General features: G+C 37.8%; 1 protein-coding gene and 1 long non-coding RNA gene across 2 annotated transcripts in view; one reads left to right on the top strand and one right to left on the bottom strand.

The window, feature by feature from the left end:
* LOC146437696 (uncharacterized) overlaps nucleotides 1–13,979 on the bottom strand; it is a 30,220-nt gene extending 16,241 nt beyond the window's left edge. The window contains exons 1-4 of the long non-coding RNA XR_014851502.1: nucleotides 13,889–13,979; nucleotides 6,440–6,680; nucleotides 4,744–4,892; nucleotides 877–946 (exon numbers count right to left, since the gene is read on the bottom strand). This is a non-coding gene — a long non-coding RNA (uncharacterized LOC146437696). The remainder of the gene's footprint in view (nucleotides 1–876; nucleotides 947–4,743; nucleotides 4,893–6,439; nucleotides 6,681–13,888) is intronic.
* Nucleotides 1–20,249, top strand: part of PRSS12 (serine protease 12) — a 32,743-nt gene that overhangs the window by 5,590 nt on the left and 6,904 nt on the right. Inside the window, exons 2-10 of the mRNA XM_085057632.1 lie at nucleotides 2,742–2,880; nucleotides 4,718–4,896; nucleotides 6,468–6,618; nucleotides 9,296–9,474; nucleotides 9,681–9,822; nucleotides 10,771–10,976; nucleotides 13,938–14,079; nucleotides 17,649–17,854; nucleotides 18,498–18,576. Of these exons, the coding sequence (XP_084913758.1) occupies nucleotides 2,742–2,880; nucleotides 4,718–4,896; nucleotides 6,468–6,618; nucleotides 9,296–9,474; nucleotides 9,681–9,822; nucleotides 10,771–10,976; nucleotides 13,938–14,079; nucleotides 17,649–17,854; nucleotides 18,498–18,576 (1,423 nt within the window). The remainder of the gene's footprint in view (nucleotides 1–2,741; nucleotides 2,881–4,717; nucleotides 4,897–6,467; nucleotides 6,619–9,295; nucleotides 9,475–9,680; nucleotides 9,823–10,770; nucleotides 10,977–13,937; nucleotides 14,080–17,648; nucleotides 17,855–18,497; nucleotides 18,577–20,249) is intronic.

Genomic DNA, 20,249 nt, shown 5'->3' with positions numbered 1-20,249 from the left:
GCAATTAAAAGAGCTGAAAAATTATAGCATAAAAATTCGAGATGCATGTGACTCCAGAAACCTAGAGCCTCCAGTGCATACACTTAAGCCAGACCTGCTTTCTAAGATGGAATGCAGATGCTCTTCTCCAGAATTCTTGTGCTTTAGGGGCAGCACAGAAGGAGGCCCCTCAGACACATGTTGGGGGTGCTTGAGGTGTTACAATGGAACAGCATAAGACTTAACCAGTGAAATTAAGAATTAACACGTAACCTTTCATTCATACTAAATATTAGGTTTCCTGCTGCCTATGATGTGAAAAAGTGCTTCCTGGTAATTTTACAATGCAAACACTGGTACCTTGCAATTAAAATATTAACACATAAACAGCTACTTGGTAATACAGCATAAACACACATGATGGCAGATCATGCTGTTATCATGCAATTCCCTAGGATCAATTGACACAGGAAACAGAGCAATGTTTCATTACAAAGTAAGAGTTTCATATACTGGAAAGAAAAACAAAGCTACTGTAATGAAAGTCTTGATGTTAAAATTCTGTTCTGTTTTATGAGGTATCACTACTATAACTAATGTATCTCTTGATCTGGTAATATAACTACCAGGTGTCTGAATACCACAACATTTTGAGTGAACAACTGAGACATAATTTTCTCATTAGTGCCCTTTGATTTGTTTGCTATATAATTATGACTTGGTCATATGATATAAGTTGATGTATACTTCAAAGTGCATATACCATATATTTGGTTACCTCTATTAAATGGTAGGTTTAATTTAACCTACATGTAAAAATAGGCTTTCTTTTTATTTCTTTCTAGATTAACTTACCAGGTGAAAATCAAGAATACTTAAAATTTGCTGCAAAATTACCTTTAACAATCCACTTGTGTGTTTTCAGTATGTACATAACCAAGTTCTTGCACTGCTGTCATTGAGACGTCTGTAAATACAAAAAGAGGAGTGAGCCAAATTCTGCCATAGAGACCTTAGAAGAGAATTTTATTCTTCAAGTGTTCCCTTATTCAAATATTTGAATAGAAACATTGTGTAATGTGTACTCAGGAAACACTGTATTGATTTCAGTAGGTGTCATGCAGCACTGTAAGCAATCATGCACTAAAATAAACTTATTTTTGGAAATGACATCTTCAAACTTGCTTTCTGGTATGTCAGGAATCCCTTTGCTATGACTGCAGTTGATGTTTCAAGTGAAAATAATAGTCTGTACAAAAGTCTGGTGAAGAGCAGAAATAAACAGAATTCCAGACTCTGTCTGGATGTGACACATACAGTAAAACACAAAGAGAAAAATTTTAAGGACAGATAAACGATGTGTAATATGTCTACAATATAGTTATATTTGACTCAGTAATAATCCTCTCTTAGGAATGATAGCTCACTCTGTAACATGAGTTGAATAAATGTTGTTTGTCATTTACTGCACAGTAACTTACTGCTGAGAAAGTAAATAGGAGGCAAAAAGGAACATGCCAAACCAAACATGAGGTTAATTAATTCCTTTGAGCTATTTGGCGGTTGTTCAGCTTTGTGGTTTTATAAAATACGCTGAACTAAACCCAGGACAGAAGCTGAGAAGAAAAAGTGGATCTACCTATTGTTATTATTATTTACACAAACGTGAACACATATAGAATGAAATTCAGGCACAAACACTGACTATTTTCTTCCCATTGCTAACCCCCCTGCAAACTGGATGATGGTGTAGCTTCTAAGTAGATCACAGAACAGAGGCAGATGGATTAACTGGGATTTCAGGCAATATTAATTAATACAGCTGGGCTATGTTTGATAATTTAACGGAAATGTTTCTTGTTGAATTACTACTCTGTCATGATTCTCTTCTGGTTCTGTGTAGTTATCCCTATGACCAGCTTTTTCCCACCTTTCCCAGTGGCACTTGGCTACCTTCAACAGCAGGTGCATCTGACATCTCAAATAAAACTACTGTAACGCAAAAATGCAAAATCTGCTAATTTTCTTGGATTTCTGTGTTCTGCAGCTCACAAGAAACGCTTTTATTGCTCCCCACTTCTTTTAGACAATTCCTTATTGTTTTTAGCTAGCTCTGTCTGAGAATTTGGTAAAGACCTCTCTTGAATTAAGAGAACTACATACAGTGTTTTTCTGTCTGAGAAAAGTATGAACAAACGCATTCTTTGGCTAAAATAAACTGCTGTCATCTAAGACATGCATAATGTAACATGGATCAGAGCAAAAGATATATAATTCACGGGGTTATTTTCTAATTCCCTTAAGGTCAATGGAATTTTGTGAAAGGTAAAAGTACAACATATTATATATATGTATATATATATACATATACACACACACACACACACGTATACATACATATATACATTTTGCTCATTTGGGTAGAGGAAATTGCATTTAAATAATTTTGTATCTATAAATACTTTTTCTCTGTTAGATCTTTAACCAAGTTGTAGCATCAGAAGGATCAGAAATATGATGTAGTTTCAGTACAAGGAGCAAAATGCTTCCCTCATGTAAAAAAAAAAAAGTTCTCTACATTTGTGTATCACTGTATGTTAGGTGTGCCAGAATGTTTCTTGGAAACAGCTCAGTAATCCATGAAACAGGAACTCAGGGAAAATGAAGTTCAGAATCTTTTGTGTGGGATACATTAATGGAGCAATGGAGTGTCTTGGAGGTGTAATTTTTGTTTTATTTTTAATTTCTTTTCTTTTAACTAGGGTCAGTGAGACTCCGGGGAGGCAAGAATGAATTTGAGGGTACAGTGGAGGTTTATTTGAATGGAATCTGGGGAACAATCTGTGGGAGCCATTGGGACAATAATGATGCGACAGTTGTATGTCGACAGCTTGCACTTGGGTAAGTTTCACCAACTTTTTTGAGTTTGAGTAAAAATCAGTCAACTCATTTTAATGATGTTTCAGTATGAAGGACAATCTGTTATGTGAATCCTGAAGGCTTTTTGTGTTTGATGATTGCTTTTCCTGTTTGAAAGTTGTTGAGTGCTGAAGTTTTTCTTCCCAGAGTAGTCCACTTGCTTCAGCCCTGTTACACTTCAAAATGAAAAGTGTGAAGAGGTCAGAAAGCTAAGGGCAAACACCAGCTGCTCTACTGGACATCCAGGAGATGTCCATAAGGGCAGAATTACTGGCTCCAATCCTGATCTCACATATCTTAAGTGTCAATTAAGAGCAGCTCCAGTGAGGTTACTGAATCTGTAGCACTGTAAATGTGGCAAGGATTAGACTCTACGTGGGCTCGTGTTCATAGGAAAATTCCTGGTTCTCAGGACCAAGAGGTTATCCTAGTAATCATCCATTTTAGCTTGCCAAATAACACCTGGAAGTCATCCTAAGTTTTTGGCAAATGGCAACACTTTAGAGCTATAGCCATACCGGACAGGTTTAAAGTCCCTGCATTGTCCTTGCTGACCACCACTTCTCACTATTGCAGAAATGAAGTTAATCAACAGCACCCTTCAGCATGATTTGGTTGGCTTTATTGCCTTTCTAACATTTCTTTCACTCACATACCAAAGCAATGGTTTTGCTTGCTACAAGCAGTAAGGGGCTTTTACAGCAGACTTCCACTGTGACGTTCCTAATGATTATTCCACTTTTTAAGACTGCTATCCAGAACTAAATCTAAGCTGGTTTATAATGTTCACTACTAATCTGGATACACCGTGCCAACTTATAAAATATGAGGATTAGATGAGATCAAAGTTCAGCCATCTGGAGGCTGTGATTTTGCTTGTGACTTCAGCTGTCTATGTGCAGCGTCTCCTTCCCTCATTTTCACGTAAGTCCTGTCTGCTTTCTATACCCTGAACATTTCAGCTGAACAAGGCTGCTGTTAGCAAAAGTAGTTCAGCGATACGGATGACTGGTTTGGTTTGGTCTTTTCAACAGAAATGGCTCAAAGCTGAACCCAGGCCAAAAAAGCCCCAAGCAAACAGTAGTTGAAAGTTTGTGCTATCTTGAATGTTTGACAAAAATTTGAATTGACGTACCACCAGGTGAACTCAGTATTACTGGTGCTTTTCAGGTGCTCCATCCATCTGTTCTTTTGATATCAAAGTATTTGGGTTTTGTTTTAAATTTGTTGAGCTTTGCAAAGAAGAAAAGATGACTCCACAAATGTTGGTGTAAATTCAGCACGAGAAGGAAAGGGAGCTGTTTATAAAATGTTCTGGATGGAATGGCTGAATAGAGAAAAACGTACATGTCCTGATCTAGAGGAGTGTGAGGCGGTTTCACTGTCCCATCATCACAACCAAAACACATGGCATTTATGGGCAGAGCATTTATGGGCACATCTTCATGGAGTAAAGGAGAGAAAGGCCTGGTGGCACTACCTCTGCAGGAATTGTAACTGCAGTGGGCTGGTACTGTAGATTCACCTACGGACTGTGGACTCTGTTGATTTTTGTAGTTGAGAACTGGGAGAACAGGAATGTAGCTGGCTCTGCAGCAACACAGCCACTGTATTAAAATATCCCACAACAAAATGGTGAGAACTGGGTCACATCTGTTACTTTTCTTTGTGCAGAAGACAATGCTGAACTGTATGAAAATGTGATGAACTTACACTACTGAAGAAAGCCCTTTCTTTTCTACTCCAAGATTTATACATGAGAAAATGTTCCCACTTTCCTTCCTCCCACTCTGATGTCCTATCCTGGTTATTCTTACAGGGAAAGAGGTACAGCAAAACACATACCATTTTCTGGACTAGGCCTTATTCCTGTTTTCTGGAGTGAAGTGCGTTGTCGTGGTGACGAAGAAAATATTCTGTTATGTGAAAAAGACACCTGGCAGGATGGGAAATGTCCTCAAAAAATGGCAGCTGCTGTCACATGTAGCTCCTCCCTGGGTAAAAAAAATACATATGGTTTTGTTAACTCCTTATCTTATTTAAGTAGTAATAATTACTCATTATTAAATTAGAAAATACATCAAGGTTTCTTGGAACAGAAAATTATACAGATTGAGAATTGTCACATCATTAACTGCTCCAAATACCCCAAGCAGTTCTTAGCTTAACAACATTTTACCTTTCCATAATCAATAAGCAAATTTTTTCTTGGAGATGTAAGTTGTGAGAAAGGGTGAAGTAGCAAGAATCTCTGGCTGTAAAAGAAGGATTGTTTCCCCACGTTTTTTCTTATGTCAGAATTAGGAAAACAAGTATCAATAATGTTTTTAAAATATCTGATATTATTTTAATCAATGTGATAACTAAATGGGCAGGCATGCTATCAGATTTAAGACAGTGCTGGCCTCAAGCAGGGCTGGGCTGGCAGTGATGGGGAGCTGGCAATGCCAATCTCTTCAGCTGTAACCAAAACATGTGGCTGCAGCCAGTTCTGTGCTGCCTTTGCTCTCTGACTTACATTGCTATCCACAGAAGGCAGGTGCATTTTTGTCCTAAAGCTCTGTTATTAACGAGCAATAGTTTGATAAATTACTTTTAAAAGAACATTTTGGTCTTAACTTAGAGAACTATTGAGCAGAGGGAAGGGAGAATCTTTTTCAGCTAGGAGACAAGTTGAAGAACCAAAGCAAAAGAAATAGTTTTGCCTAAAGTAACTGAAAACTATAAATGCTTTTACATTTTGCAGGTTCTATTGCAACTAGCCTTTTAAAATATTTGCAACTCCCTCCATATTTCACATCAGGGAAACAGTAACGTGAAATTGGAGATATGCCCTCAGTATTGTTTTGGGTTTTTTTTATAACCAAGAATTAGATTAAACGGTAACATTAATTGATTGGAAGGTCACACAAATTTAAATAATTTGTATGTCAGATATGGTGAAAGTATAAAATGACCTTGTTCATGTTAGAGCAGTTATGGGGTTTGATATGGCTTTAAGCTGTTTCCATTATTATAGATTTATTCAGCAGGGATGCTTTCAAGAGAGTTTCTTGGTGCACCAGAAGAGAGCTACTGATTTTAAAAGACTAGAAGCAGGAAGGGAGGACTATTTAAGTGAGACTCCACAGTCAAAGAGATTTCACTGCTCTGACTGGATTTTCTAACAGAATGAGAAAACAGGATGATGAATTTCTATTTCTGTGTCCATGACATAATTTTTTGCCTCTTACTTCAGATTTTACCCGGTTTTGCTCTCACTGGTAGAAATACAGCTCTACTGGCAGATTTAGTATTTGGCCTTACAGCACTAAGTGGCTGTGAATGCTCTGACACTTAGGTAATTGAAGATCAATATGGTTACTTACATGTATAAGATTTTTCTGCTAGTGAGAGTGGGGCATAAGGGAGCTCACTTTACTTTCAGGTTTTCCATCTAACTAGAAAAAATAAAATGCGGTTCTTGAGGGATGTCAGAGAAACCATTAAGCCATCTTCCTCTTTCATTATTATCAGAATTAAATTTTAGGAAGTGAATGACCTGTTCTATGTCCTGTGTTTGCTCACAGCCCCTGTCTTCACTCCAGTCCGGCTGGCTGGTGGGAGCAATGCCCATGAAGGAAGAGTGGAAGTCTACCATGGTGGCCAGTGGGGGACAGTCTGTGATGACCAGTGGGATGATGCAGATGCTGAAGTTGTCTGTCGGCAGCTTGGCCTTGGGTTTGTTTTTCTATGAGTTTATCCCAGCAGCAAAGCAGAACAGTTATCAGACACAGCTGAAACTAGGAGAAGCATAGTTGTCAAAAAAGTATTCCTTTAAAATTGCACTGATAATTTAGAGCAGTAACTTAAGTTTATTTATAGAAGGTTCAGGTACAGTGACATTGCTTTCAATTCCCTGGAACCAGTTTTCTGTGTCGTATGATAGGGCCAATTTTGTCTGTTTCTCTGGACAGACGAAGAGTATGTCTCAGAATAAATGTTGACTTTGTAGTGAAAACTCACTACAACTTCTGTAAAGTTTCAATCAAAATCTGTAGATTAAGGAAACGAATTTGCTTTGACTGTTCAAATCCATACGATCCATTTTGCTGCAGTGTCTGACAGTCTTCTTGCTTTGGCACAAGAGTGCTGCTTTGTCAGGAAGGATATGGTTTTTGGCATGCCTGTGAGAATCTCTCTAGATTTGTTTAAATCACGAGTCTCTGAAGATTGTCAGTTTGCATATACTGAGGTAGAGATCTGTTTGAAGTTTTGACAGTTAAGCTTGTCAGTGATTCTGTCTGAACTAAGCATGATCCAAAATACAGCTACCAGCAGCAGAACAGGATTTTCTTGCTTCCCTTTTTAACAGCCAGGGGTGGCTTTGATACCACACAGAAAACAAGTATTTGCAGAAAGATTCTGCATAGGTGGGAAACTGAGAGGAGAACTGCTGGATCAGAGAGGAAGGAGATGAGGACAATTGGGATGGAAGGCCAGAGGGGTTGAAGAGGGAAAGAACTAGGAGCAAGATGCAAAGACAATGCTAGGTTGTATCCCATGCAAGAGAAGGGGATTATGTCTGAGACAGACCGGATGAGAACTAAGCAGGTAAATGCAGCAGAGACTGGAACAGAACTTGCCTGTTCAACCCTGCTGGGACTACGATGAATTCAAAGAAGTGGTATTGAAGGTAGCAAGTTCTGTGGCATTAATGGGCAGTCCCCAGAGTATACTTGTTTTGTAACTGAGGTCTTGGGCTGCCCATGTCACCCAAATTAGCTCAGAAGGATGAGAACTGAGGACTAGTTTAAAAACTTGTACATGTCCTGCTGAGCCAACATGGGAACCAACATGCTTCTCTGACAGCAGATTTTATTTTTCCCCAGCTTATTTTATGTTGTATTTCTACATTGCTGTACATTTTCAATTGGGAATACCTAAAGAAAAGTCTACCTTTTTGCAGCCTTTTCCTGCTTTTGAATTGGGCTGCTATTAATAGGTTTGGGGAATTACTAAGCTCTGCTTTGCATTTCTGCATACTAATGACAAGTGTAATGCTCTTACCCTGCCTCCTTATTGATGACACTAAAACTTTTTATTACTTATATTTAGTCATTACAAACCAGAGTTCTTAGATGCTTCTAATTTGATTCGTTTTTCTGAGTAAATAAATTATATTAAGATGGTGCTAAACCTGTGAAGTCTTTTGGAAATGTCTAGAGATTTACAGAATTTCTCAAGTAAGCAAGATGTTACAACAAATGTGCTAATTAATATGAAGTGAAATCTTACCAACAGTGGCAGTAGACCAGTTCTGAAGTACTAAAAATAATCTAAATTTGCATACTGTTAATCCATCTGGACACATGCCAGAAACTGCAAAAGTAAACCTTCTCAGTAAGCAGCTTCCCACACCCCTTCAAGTTTTCAGTAGCACTCCTATAAAACTTCAGAATATGAATCTACCATTAATAGGTGGAAGAAAATGATAACTTATTTTATTATTTGGTTTCCTAAATATTTCTTGCTTGATACAAATTCCCTTGTTATAATGAGGGGATGTATTGTCTCTGCTTTAGTGTAACTACAGAGACTCTTACTAGAGTATGGTGTAAGTTGTTTTCAGCATTCAGAATAGTCAATTCTTATCTCTTTGATTTCAGTCAGCTTCTGAATGAATAAGGATTTTTTTTCTAACACTTCCTATACATTTGCACCAGCACTTTTATCACGTACACTGGAAAACCAAGATGCTTTTATTTAGTTAAATTCATCCTTTTAGATAGATAAACCATTATAGTCAAAAATTTAGTTAGACATTTCAATCTTGCTATTTCAAACTAGAGTGAATATATGAACAGAGAAACTATTGAGTGGAAAGAAACCAAACCACGGCAAACATTTACATATGAAAGACATGGTATTTTAAGCAGAATTGGAAAAATGCTGATAGATGATAAAGGGTTAAACACCACATAATTTCTGAAACAATGGAGTGTTTTCAATTGACATAGCTTTTTGTGCTGACATAGAATATACCCCATAGAAGGCTAGTCACTGGTCTGCTTCCTGTTCTTATTTCTGATTGGTGTTATGACATTGTCAAATCACTTAAGATCTCTTTGCCGTGGTTTTTACATCACTAAATGGGGAACAATCACTTTTATTTGCCTCATCTGGGTATCTGAGATTTGATTAACGTGCTTTGAGGACAACAGGTGAAAGTCACTGTAGAAACATGTATCGGATTATTTTTGCTACATATAGACATTAAATGAAAATTAAAATTAGAATCCTCATACCCAAGCTATACATCTAGAATCTCTCCTAGGAAAGTTAAAAGTCAAAGGCACAAAAAAGGAAGATCTTCAGCTTGCTTGCTCCTGACTGTGTGTTCCTTGCATTTCCACAGGGGCGTTGCCAAGGCATGGAGCCAGGCTTACTTTGGAGAAGGCTCTGGCCCCGTGCTGCTGGATGAAGTGCAGTGCACAGGAAATGAACTCTCCATAGAACAGTGCCCAAAAAGCTCCTGGCAAGAACACAACTGTGGCCACAAAGAAGATGCTGGTGTTTCCTGCACACCTCTTACAGGTACTTCAGTCATTGGTAATCACATGGGAAAACAGGGACAAAGGCAGGGTTCATAGCTCTGGAAAGACAACTTTGAAAGTTTGCAGATGCACAAACCCCAGACCGGATGCAGTAAAGGCAATGCTATTGATTTTGCTTTAGAACAGTAATTAGATCTAAGAAAAACTGATCCTTGTTTCGTTTTGCCTTTCTTGTTGCTGGCACAGATGGTGCACTAAGGCTCACGAATGGGAAGGGCAGTCACGAGGGCCGCCTGGAGGTCTATCACATGGGGCAGTGGGGCACGGTCTGCGACGATGGCTGGACAGAACTGAACACACAGGTGGTTTGCCGGCAGCTGGGATTTAAGTAAGATTACTTGATATTGGATATCTGACTCTGACTGACCATGATGACAAACAGTTACATGAACCCTACATGGACTCTCTTTCAAGAGTCTGGTTTTTTAATATTAGCTGAGTGCTTCATAGCAACTGCCAAGTCAAAATTCATTAAAGGCTACTTCCCTCAGTCTCACAGAGGCATTTAGGCCTTAGTTTAGGTAGAAAAAACTTTTAAAAAATGTGATTTAGCAGCCTTTTTTCACCAAGTTCCTTCCAATTACCTTTTTTGCTGAGATCAAGGCATGTGCCATAGAGAATTTGATTTTGGTTTCTATTTTGCCTATAAAAGTTTGATTCTTCTAAACCTTTGCTTTTTGTACAGTCATTTTTAATGACAGACATTTTCAAGGTGTAAGTCCTTCTGCACTACCTCAGAAAATCCCACAGCTTGGCCCTGGAACAGTTACGTATTGAAAAGCGTGTTTTAGGAAAATCCCATTAGTTACATGCAATCATTCTTGCCTACTTTTTTCTACTGACTGTGGCTACAAAGATACACTCTCAGTAGGTGACTGTCATCTTGCCTTCAAACTGTAACAGCTGACATTCAAAAAAGAATTTTGTCTCATTTTCTCCAGACTGTGACATTTAAATCTATATGTAATACTAAGAACATACTTAAAGCCTCAAAGTCCTTGAGCCAGTCATATGCTTGGTTGAAGAGCGGCCTTAATCAAAGGTATTACATTCTTAAGTTTGTATTAATGTAACAGTAATTCCTTAAAAAAACCCCATTACTGAAGAGGCAGCATATGGTGCTCTCATTGAATTTAATGCTAACTGAACCTGCTTACTGAAAATACTTGAGTAACCTTTATTTCCTCAGGAGTAACTGCTTTCCTTTCTAACGCTTAAGCACCACGTGTCCTCTGATCACTGTGGACCAAAACATGTGGACCTCTGTGTTGTGCAGGTATGGAAAAAGTGCAGGTATGGAAAAAGAGAGCTATTCAGAAGGAAGCTCTGGGCCCATCTGGCTGGATGATGTGATCTGCTCCGGGAAGGAGACAAACCTTCTGCAGTGCTCCCGGAGGGAGTGGGGAAAGCATGACTGCAGCCATCAGGAGGATGTCAGACTCATCTGCCACCCAGAAAACGACAGCCACAAGCTCTCACTCGGTAAGGAAGCTTTTTGCTAAAGTCACAGTGTGAGCATTGCCGTGGTTACAGATCCAACTGAAGCACAGGATACTTAAGGATTCTCAAAATCCTAGTATCTGTCCAATGGGTGCAAGGAACAGAAAGGGAAAAAACCTTGCTTTTCTCCTGAAGATCAGAGGCAGTAATCAAGTTTTGTTTAGAGGAGTAAGCATCCAGAACATTAAAACAACACAGATTTGCAAGGTGACAAAGTCACATTCCAGAGATGCTGTTCTCTCAGTCTCCACCAGATTTTAGACCTATTCAGCACTTCCTGATGGTGTATCTAATTTTACTCAGCACTTCTCAACCTCTGAGTAACTCTCTCATGGTGTCAGATGCTGGAGATATACCTGAGCACTGGGGAATATAAATCAATAGTACATCCTCCTATGGCTTTGCATTCAGAGAATCCAAACAAGGGATATGGCGAAGGTGGGAAGTTCAGAGATAGCAAGAAGGGTGCGAAGCATGAAATTATTTCTGGGTTACTATTGCCTATCATTTACATTGTGTCTGGGTGAATGGGCCCCACTTACTGACCAAACAGAATGATACCCCACACACACAGAGTCAGTTCCAGTGTCAAACGCCTCCAAACTTGTATGAAAATAAAAAGAGTAAAGAGACTGATAAGAAAAGAGATGATAGAAGAATACACATGAAATTATAGAACAAAATACGTACAAATAAATTCCAAAGATTCCTAAATCCACATGCAGATAATTAACAATTCTAGCCATATATATTTATTCTAATAGAAACTACAGAGGAACAATGGGTTGCATAGTAATTCTGAAAACATTTCATTTTTACAGTTTGCTAGACAAAGTGTTTAGCTTGTCAGAATGTAGCCTTTTAGAAAATTGCTGCCAATGCCATTTAGCTTACCCAAGAATATTTCAGCTGAATTTGAAATTAGTATTTATATGCCTATTTCCTGGAAATCATGGACTGAAGGTTTATCCCACAAACTACAACATGGATTTACTGCACGATGTTGCTACTTGTTATAACAACATTCAGCACTTCCACATGTATTTTCCTAGTCTCTCCCTCTTTATAGTCTTGTTCTATATAGCCCTCTCACCATCCAATGAATGTTTTATGTTGCAGTCCATACATCAAATCCTATTTGGTAGAAAGAATTTTCTCAAACCAAAAATAACAGGAATTCAAACCATGGCTGCTGTCTTTACAGATGCAAACCATCTGCACTGCTTTGCTCAAATTCCTATAAGATATAATCTCTGCTGAAGGAGGTCTGGTTCAGTTAAATACATCCATATGGTAACATTCCCACATGCCCATTACCAGAATGCTATATTAATTTAGTGACTATAAATATATATATATATTTTCTAAACCACAAGAAGATGAGATAACAATAAAATATTATTCATATCCCATGCCTCTGTCTGGTTAATGGAAGTATAATTTTCACCTAAGTCATATTTTTCCAGAACACATCAGTTCAACAAGAAAATAAGACAATTTATCTGACATTTCCTAGAAGATTTGTAATTGGAAAGTGGACAAAGACTGTTATTACCATTTACTTCCCAGCATTTGAAAAAGCACTTCTTTTCCTTTAAGGATAAATTCAGTGGAAAAAAGTGAGAAATTAGTGGATGATATGACTTACGGAAATGCAGATATTAAGGAACACTAAAAATGAGAATACACTATAATAATGACATTTGTTCAGTAAGATCATGACAGCATAGGTAAGTAGAAGGTTGGTGAAGTTAATTCATGTAGCTTTCCAGACAGTATGAATTCCAACAGAAACAATATGCTTCAAATTACATCTGAAGCAAACAGACTCTGATTTTATTTCCAGATATTTCCTTACTAATTTAATGACTTAGGCCAGATTTAACTAGTGCTGACCAGACTCATATTTTGTATACAGAAGTTGTTTGTACGCTAAACTAATCTGAATTAAATATCAAATGCAAATGTCTCAAAATACTGCTTTGTTTAAGGGCACAATTAAGTAATTCCTCATCCTCACAGATTTAGAAAAGGCTAGCAATGGGTTAGAAGAACGAGGAACAGTCTTTTCAATTATTTTTAAAAGCAACTCTCATGAATGTAGTAAAGATTATAAAGTATGCCATACAAAAATATTAAGAAGGTGATTCTCCCTTAAACATTATAAAGATGCGACAGAGGAATTCATAACTGTTTTAAGGGTATTGCTTGCAGGCTATAGAGGAATTTTAGAATAAGGGAGAATTAAGTATGTACTTTGCCTGATGAGTCAAAATTTAACAAAAGGCCAAGCACTGCAGAAAGCACAATCAAATAAGTCTGACTAATCCACATAAGTGAGATGTCATATTATGAACAAATCTAAATAAGCAACCAATTTAAACTGGTAGAAAAATAATCAGTCTAGAACAACATGCTGCAGAACAATGTGAGTAATGATAAGGAACAGTTGAAGTTTAACACAATGCTGTACTTTTTTTTGCTGAGACAGTGGTTAAGAGGAGCAGCAGCAACCAGTTTGAGAATGGGTTTATGAACTGAGATATAGTTACACTGACCCATAAAGTTTCTGTAAGGAAAACGTGTCCAGCTTGTATGGGTATCATAGCAAAGGTATCTGAGGTGTTTTCTACCTTTTTGTGGAGAATTGTGGTCAATTTCTGAGCTATGTCACATTTGTATGGAATGAAGGAACATACTTAATTTGTATGGAATGAAGGAACCAGCAGAACTCTGAAGAGTAAAGAATAGTAATTTTTGGTATTTGTCTTGTAATTTGTACAAACTGCTTCCTTTTGCCAGCCAGGAAAAATATGACTCATTTAACCACTGATATTAGGCTTGTTGAACATAAGCAGCAGTTGTACTGAATATAATGAAAATAACTAACATACCAGGTCTTGCTTCTGTTGGTGTGAGCTGACAGCAGTAATTTATTTCCAGGTCCTCCCATCAGGCTGATGGATGGTGAGAATAAGAAGGAAGGACGTGTGGAGATTTTTATCAATGGCCAGTGGGGCACAATTTGTGATGATGGATGGTCTGATAAGGATGCAGCTGTAGTCTGCCGACAGCTTGGCTACAAGTAAGAAAAGTCATTAAGCTGTTTCTCAAGTTATGTTTTCCTTATCTAAAAATCTTAAGTTTCTGCAACCAGATGCCATAAACATGTCTAATAAGATATGTCTTTTAAAACTTGTCAGTTTGGCATTCTTTTAGAAAAGTATATTTCTACTATTTGTATGAAAAGTAGTAAGACTATGTCTTCAAAAGGAATATTCATTAAGTAGCATAATTGGGAATCAGAATGTTAGTATTCAAAAGTGTGTCACAGCAACTGGCAACAGAAATGCTAGTTAATGCTAGTTATATATTTTTCATCAGAAGTTAAACGCTTCAAATTATTAATCTATTAATTAAATACAAAATTTTAGTTCTCATATTTGTTTCAAAAACAGGTCAGTGTCCACTGTCACAAGATGTGGATATGATGATTGCAGATTCAGGTGCAGGCACACCAGCTACTGAATTCCTAGTTTGATGGAGTTTTTTTCCTTCATTGACTGATCTGGCTTGATTTGATGTAGCTTGGAGATTTGATGAAACTGTTACACAAGGGATTATGGCTTCAGTCTGCACGACAGTAATTTGAACAAACTTAATTTAACACAGGAATAGACCTGACAGAACAAACCCACCCTCTAATTAAAACCACTGCAATATATGTCACTTTTGAAAGAAATTGCTTAATCAGGCTTGATCACTCAATCACTCATCAGCATCTTTTTTCTGTATACCCAAGAGCAGCAAAAATATAACAATTATAGGGCAGCTCTCTAAATAGCAGTAGTAATAAGACTTGAAATACGTCCAGAACACTAGTGAAATACAACCGGAAATTAGTGAAATGTAAGGAAATTTGAGCTTAAGAAATATAAGTCATATTAACTGTTGTATCTAATGACATGAAGTTTGTGCAAACAAATATCATCAAATTATGTCTGAACACATGATATATGCCTTTTACAAACTGCCTGATATTCATTTAGTAAAAGCCTATTTAAAAGTAGGAGTAGACTAGGGCTTCAAAACTGCAAAACTTGACTTACCACTCTTTCAAGTTACCTAACTTGTCAATTCTAGGATAGTTGTCCATCTATGCCAATCCACTGGATTTCCTGATTGACAATATTACAAATAATGGCAATGCTGCATCTGAAAAGCTTAGCATGTTATTATGCATGGCCCTATGTGTGAGCAAAGTAAGAGGAATACACCTGAAGCCACTCTTCTCTCTACGGACAGATCTGAACAGGCAAAAAGGTTGTTTCTCTGATGGTCATCAGTGCACAAATAGCTGGCTTGGAAAGCAGCAATCAGGGGACACGTGTTTGTTAGGGGTGGACTAAAGCCAGCATTTAACAAGCATGTAAATATAACATTTGCACCTTTGGAGAACTCTCAATTATATGAAATTATTTTCTCTATTAAGCTGCACTCCTTGCTCAAGAACATCATGATTTTCACATTTGTTTCCTGATCGATGTTCTACAGCAGCAGTTGGTTTGGGCTTTTTGTGGTGGTGTTGGTTGGTTGGTTCAGTGGGTCTGAACACGTTTCACTCCCATTATCAGCAAACTGAGGGATTACTGATGCACACTAAGAGATAGACTGCTTTCATATACATGTAGGAAAAAGGAGGCAGTGCCCTTATTAAGTAACTGATAAGATTCTGCAGAGACAATTCTGTACTAAACTGCAATAAATACTTCTCCGGGGAAGGAAAAGAATACTGTGGTGATTCACAACAAAGTAGTTTTCAATATCCTGAGGAACTTAATGCCCTAAAGCAAAAACCTTGTTATTTGACACAGAGATACCAAAAAGAGGTAAGAATTTACAGTGAGTGCCTGTACTGTGTCACTGTGTTGTGACAGAAAACATGAACACATCAGCTGCCCACAGGTATCAGAGTTGAACGTACTCTTTTGTGGTTACCTGTAAGCAGAGTATACCTCCCAAAAGAAAAACATCTGGAGCAAGAAAAGTCACACTGCTTTGGACTGACAAGTCAAATCGTAGTAAACTCATTAGGTAGAGATTGTTTTATACTGTTTCCAAAGGCAATTAAGGCTTTGGATTATCTGACAAATACATCCTAGCCATGGAAATTAAAAATGTGTAAGGACAGTTGACCTTGTGGTGTCATCTCTTGTCTAGTGTTTTATGTGCTTCTCTTTGCTGGCTTTTTACAATTCCTGCATTCCAGACAATGTTCCCTCCTTGGAAGTCCTGCCCACCTACTCTTCAGCATATAGTAAAAAAATCCACACAGGCAAAGCTATCCATGTGCAAGTTTCAAAAGGGAGGAAGCTCCCAAGTGTTACTTTCGTGTTTCAATATATGGATGTGGCAATTGAGAGCTGGGTTCAGTTAGATCCAGCCACACTTCTAGTATGATGAAGGTTTGACAAATCAGGGTTCCTCCCCAACAGACCAAACCCAGCTGAAGAAGGGATGTAAACTCTTAATGCCATTCTAACCTACCTTTCCCAACACTGCAGGTATTAAAGAGGTACAAAAAGAGGTGTAAAGGGAGAGAAATACTTTCTTGCCTAACACATTTTCATAGTCAAATTCTATTTCTCTACTCCATCATTTCTTCTACCTGCAGTTACAGTTCTGTACACATAGAAGCAATCCATTAAAATATATAATTACAACATATCCTTCAAAATTGAAACCTATGATATAGTGCAACATTTTAGTTATCTGGAATTCCATATATCCTAGTCCCAGTAAAATGTCTGTAAATTGCTCTTAACCAATAGGTAAACTTGTAGTTCAGGTACACTTAGAGGTGTCTATGGCTTCCTGCCCCACTTCTCTGTATAGCCAGTTGGGTGGTCTCTCATAATTCTTTTCTGACTCTTAAACTGTATACAACAAAACACCTATTTATAAATTAAGAAGATTATCCTAAGTAATCAGCAGTAATAACCTACCACAAGAGTTACCAAATGAGATGCTTAAACGCAACACAAGCACCAAGAACTGGGTTCACCCCCAAAATAGCGGGCTGCAGATACTGAACTGGTCTGCAGTCACATGACATTTTTAGAACTCAAGTGTGGGGTGCCCTTTAAAAAAATTACATGGTAACAAAATATTTTAATAACTACTAACAACTAATAGGTCTGTACATCATAGCTCTCACCACACCACAAGTGTACCATATTTAACTGGCCCATCTTTCTGAGGGAATCAGATCTGAAAAAATTATTTTTAGCATTCACAGATGCTGACTTTATACAAGGATTAAAGAGATTATGAAAAAGCAGCTTTCATATATTTTGTTTTATGTCAAAATGGAATGCTGATACAACGTAAAATACTTTGCACACTGCTTTCTAACCAGATACACAAAAAGCAGTTTTTAAACATTAAAGAACTGTAGCAATTTTATCAGTTTTATTTTCTCTACATACCAGAATAAGAGAGGCGATGAGAGGGTGGTTATTATCAAGTGAAACAGTGAAGGCCTTGGAATGAAACCTCAAGGTCTTTCACTACTCCTTTGGAAATTTTTGAGTAAAATGTAGAATAATGCCTCAAAATGTTTAATAATAATAGAAAAATATGCTCTGTCTGCAGAGGACCAGCTAGAGCAAGGACAATGGCATACTTCGGTGAGGGCAAAGGCCCGATCCACGTGGATAACGTGAAGTGTACAGGAAATGAGAGATCCTTGGCAGACTGCATTAAGCAGGACATTGGGACGCACAACTGCCGGCACAGCGAGGACGCAGGGGTCATCTGTGACCACCCAAGCAGGAAAGTCCCTGGGAACAGCAATAAAGGTGAAGCCCTGTTGTGAGGGGTAGGCCAACAGCTTTGGTAGGGCAACAGTCATGGTAGGAAGAGAGACTCAACAGTCCCACCTCACAGGGGAAACAGTTTTATCAAAAACACTTAGGCAAACAAAAGGGACGGGAATCCGCTCTGCTCACACTGTGTGAGCTTATTCTGTGCAGCTGCACAAGGGAATCACCAAGACTGCCCAATCCACACAGGGTATTTGTCGCCATGGTTTACAGCAACCAGGTTCATTAAGTCGCTCATGGGATATGAAAATGAAAACCTAGACAGCTCCTTTCAGCTTTTCAAGATATAGGTTATTCTCAGATAAGGACTGAGACCTGTGTGGCTGGCCAAGGTCTGCTTCCACTTACAGGCAGTAAGGAAGAGCCCTATAAAATCCTATGTGTGAGAAGCAAATGCATAAATGGCTCTGTGATCACAGTCAAAAGAACTCAGCTACAAAGGATTTCTAAGTCTTGAAAGAATTCAGTGTATCAAAATTTGGATGTTAAAAACTACCATGAAACACAAAATAAATTCAACCTTTATGGTTTGTTTTTTCGTTTAAAGTTAACTCCCATGGCAGATTGGCTGCTTCTTGTGTTGAGTTTAATGCTCTCTACATCTCTCTTTCTGGTTTAGATTCTCTTGCTTCTGTTTGTGGACTGAGGTTACTCCATCGTCGACAAAAGCGAATAATTGGTGGGAAAAATTCTTTACGGTAAATAATTGGTGAAGACAAGCAATTTTGAATATAAGGCTTCTAAGACATGTATTTGCCTTAAGTGGTTTGCCTAATTTACAGTTTTATTGTATGCTTGTTGTTTCTTTTTCTTTCATCTTGTCATTATGTATAAGTAAAAATACACCCAAAGCAAATTTGGTCGGAAATTAGGAAGTGTTAATTGATAAATATTTGCAGGATTAGTTGAAAATACGTAGATGCTTATGGGTTTAGTCCTTGAATGGGTGACATTTTTAACTTACAAAATAGCTATTTTACTTCCATCAAAGAATATATAATAGGATGTGAGCTATATAAGAGAACTACTAATGTAGTATGAGATTTTAAGTGCTACCTACACTGAAAAAAGGCCTGGATACAATTCACTGCCTAAGATCTTATTTTCCTTCACAAAATAAACCTTGATGATGACACAGCTAAAAAAACAGGAGGCATTGACTTTACTTTCCTAACAGTTGTGGCTAACCACAAAAATATATATTCACAAAATCTTACAAAAAGCATTGTGAAAAAATACACTAACAGTATCATTACATGTCACTGTGCTACCTGTTTCAAAGTATATGCACAGCACCAATCAATCCATTTCAAAGAAGCCCAAGTGGGGGAGCTTCAAAGAACAATAATAAGAGGGAACCCAGAAAAAAAAATTAAACAGCCAGATAAAGTAAAATAGGATGACTTACTCTTATTTGTGCAAGGTAACACATAATGCACTCATACAGGAAGTTATTGAGAATTCTCATCTCAGAGTATGCGTTCTATGGACATTTGCTGAAACACAGTGGTGACAAATAATGTACTGCACAATTCAGTCAGAGCAAGGAAGCTGGTCTCAAATCAGTGCAGGGATGTTAAACGAAGCAAAAAGGTGAGAAAAATAAAATAGTGCATGCAGAAAGGCTTCAAAACCTACAAAGGGAGCATACATATGTACCAGAAAAGGACTCAATGTCACAAGAAGTCATTAACACAAAGAACTTGAGGAAAGGACCTGGAAAAGGAAGTGGATACCTACATATGTACCAGCAAATCCAAAGCTGTCTGAATTATCCCGTTTTAGGAAAGCATATTACATCCTATCTTCCAAAACAGAAAAGTGTCTAAATTGTTTTATTCTTTATGGGAAGTGAATCCCTCCACCTTACTTTAAAACATTTGGCACTGGTAACTCTGAGATGCTGGACTAGATGATCCCCGGCAGCTCGTGCTGTCCAGGACACCCGTTCAAGTTGACAGTACTCAGAAAACACACACACAACAGACTACCTTGTTGCTTACTCTTAGATGCTCCTGTTCCTTACAAGTGCATCTCTCTTCCTCTCCCTTCTCTGATTCCTAATCTATTAAGTGAGCAAAAAAAAGAATCCATCCTGTATTCATAGGTCTGCAAATATGGCAAGATCTACTATAAAAAACAGATTCTCAAAAGCTGAAAAAAAGGTTTACTTGAGGTTCCTATGTTTGCTTTAGACCTCTTGGTTTGCCAGCTTCCTTTTTCATGAAGACAGGGATGGATGCTGGGTTCAGCTTTTCAAGAAATTCTGCTTTCCCCTCTCCAGTTGACAGGAAATTTCTGGTTTGTTGACTTGGACAGCATTTAGCAAGGAACCCATAAGAATGTATTTTTGGCCCAATGAATGCAATCT

The sequence above is a fragment of the Lichenostomus cassidix genome, chromosome 4, assembly GCF_008360975.1.
Source record: "Lichenostomus cassidix isolate B80296 chromosome 4, HeHo_3.0, whole genome shotgun sequence".
In the NCBI taxonomy this organism is placed as follows: domain Eukaryota; kingdom Metazoa; phylum Chordata; class Aves; order Passeriformes; family Meliphagidae; genus Lichenostomus; species Lichenostomus cassidix.
Note: the sequence above shows the minus strand (reverse complement) of the source record. Positions and strands in the feature narration are given on the sequence as shown.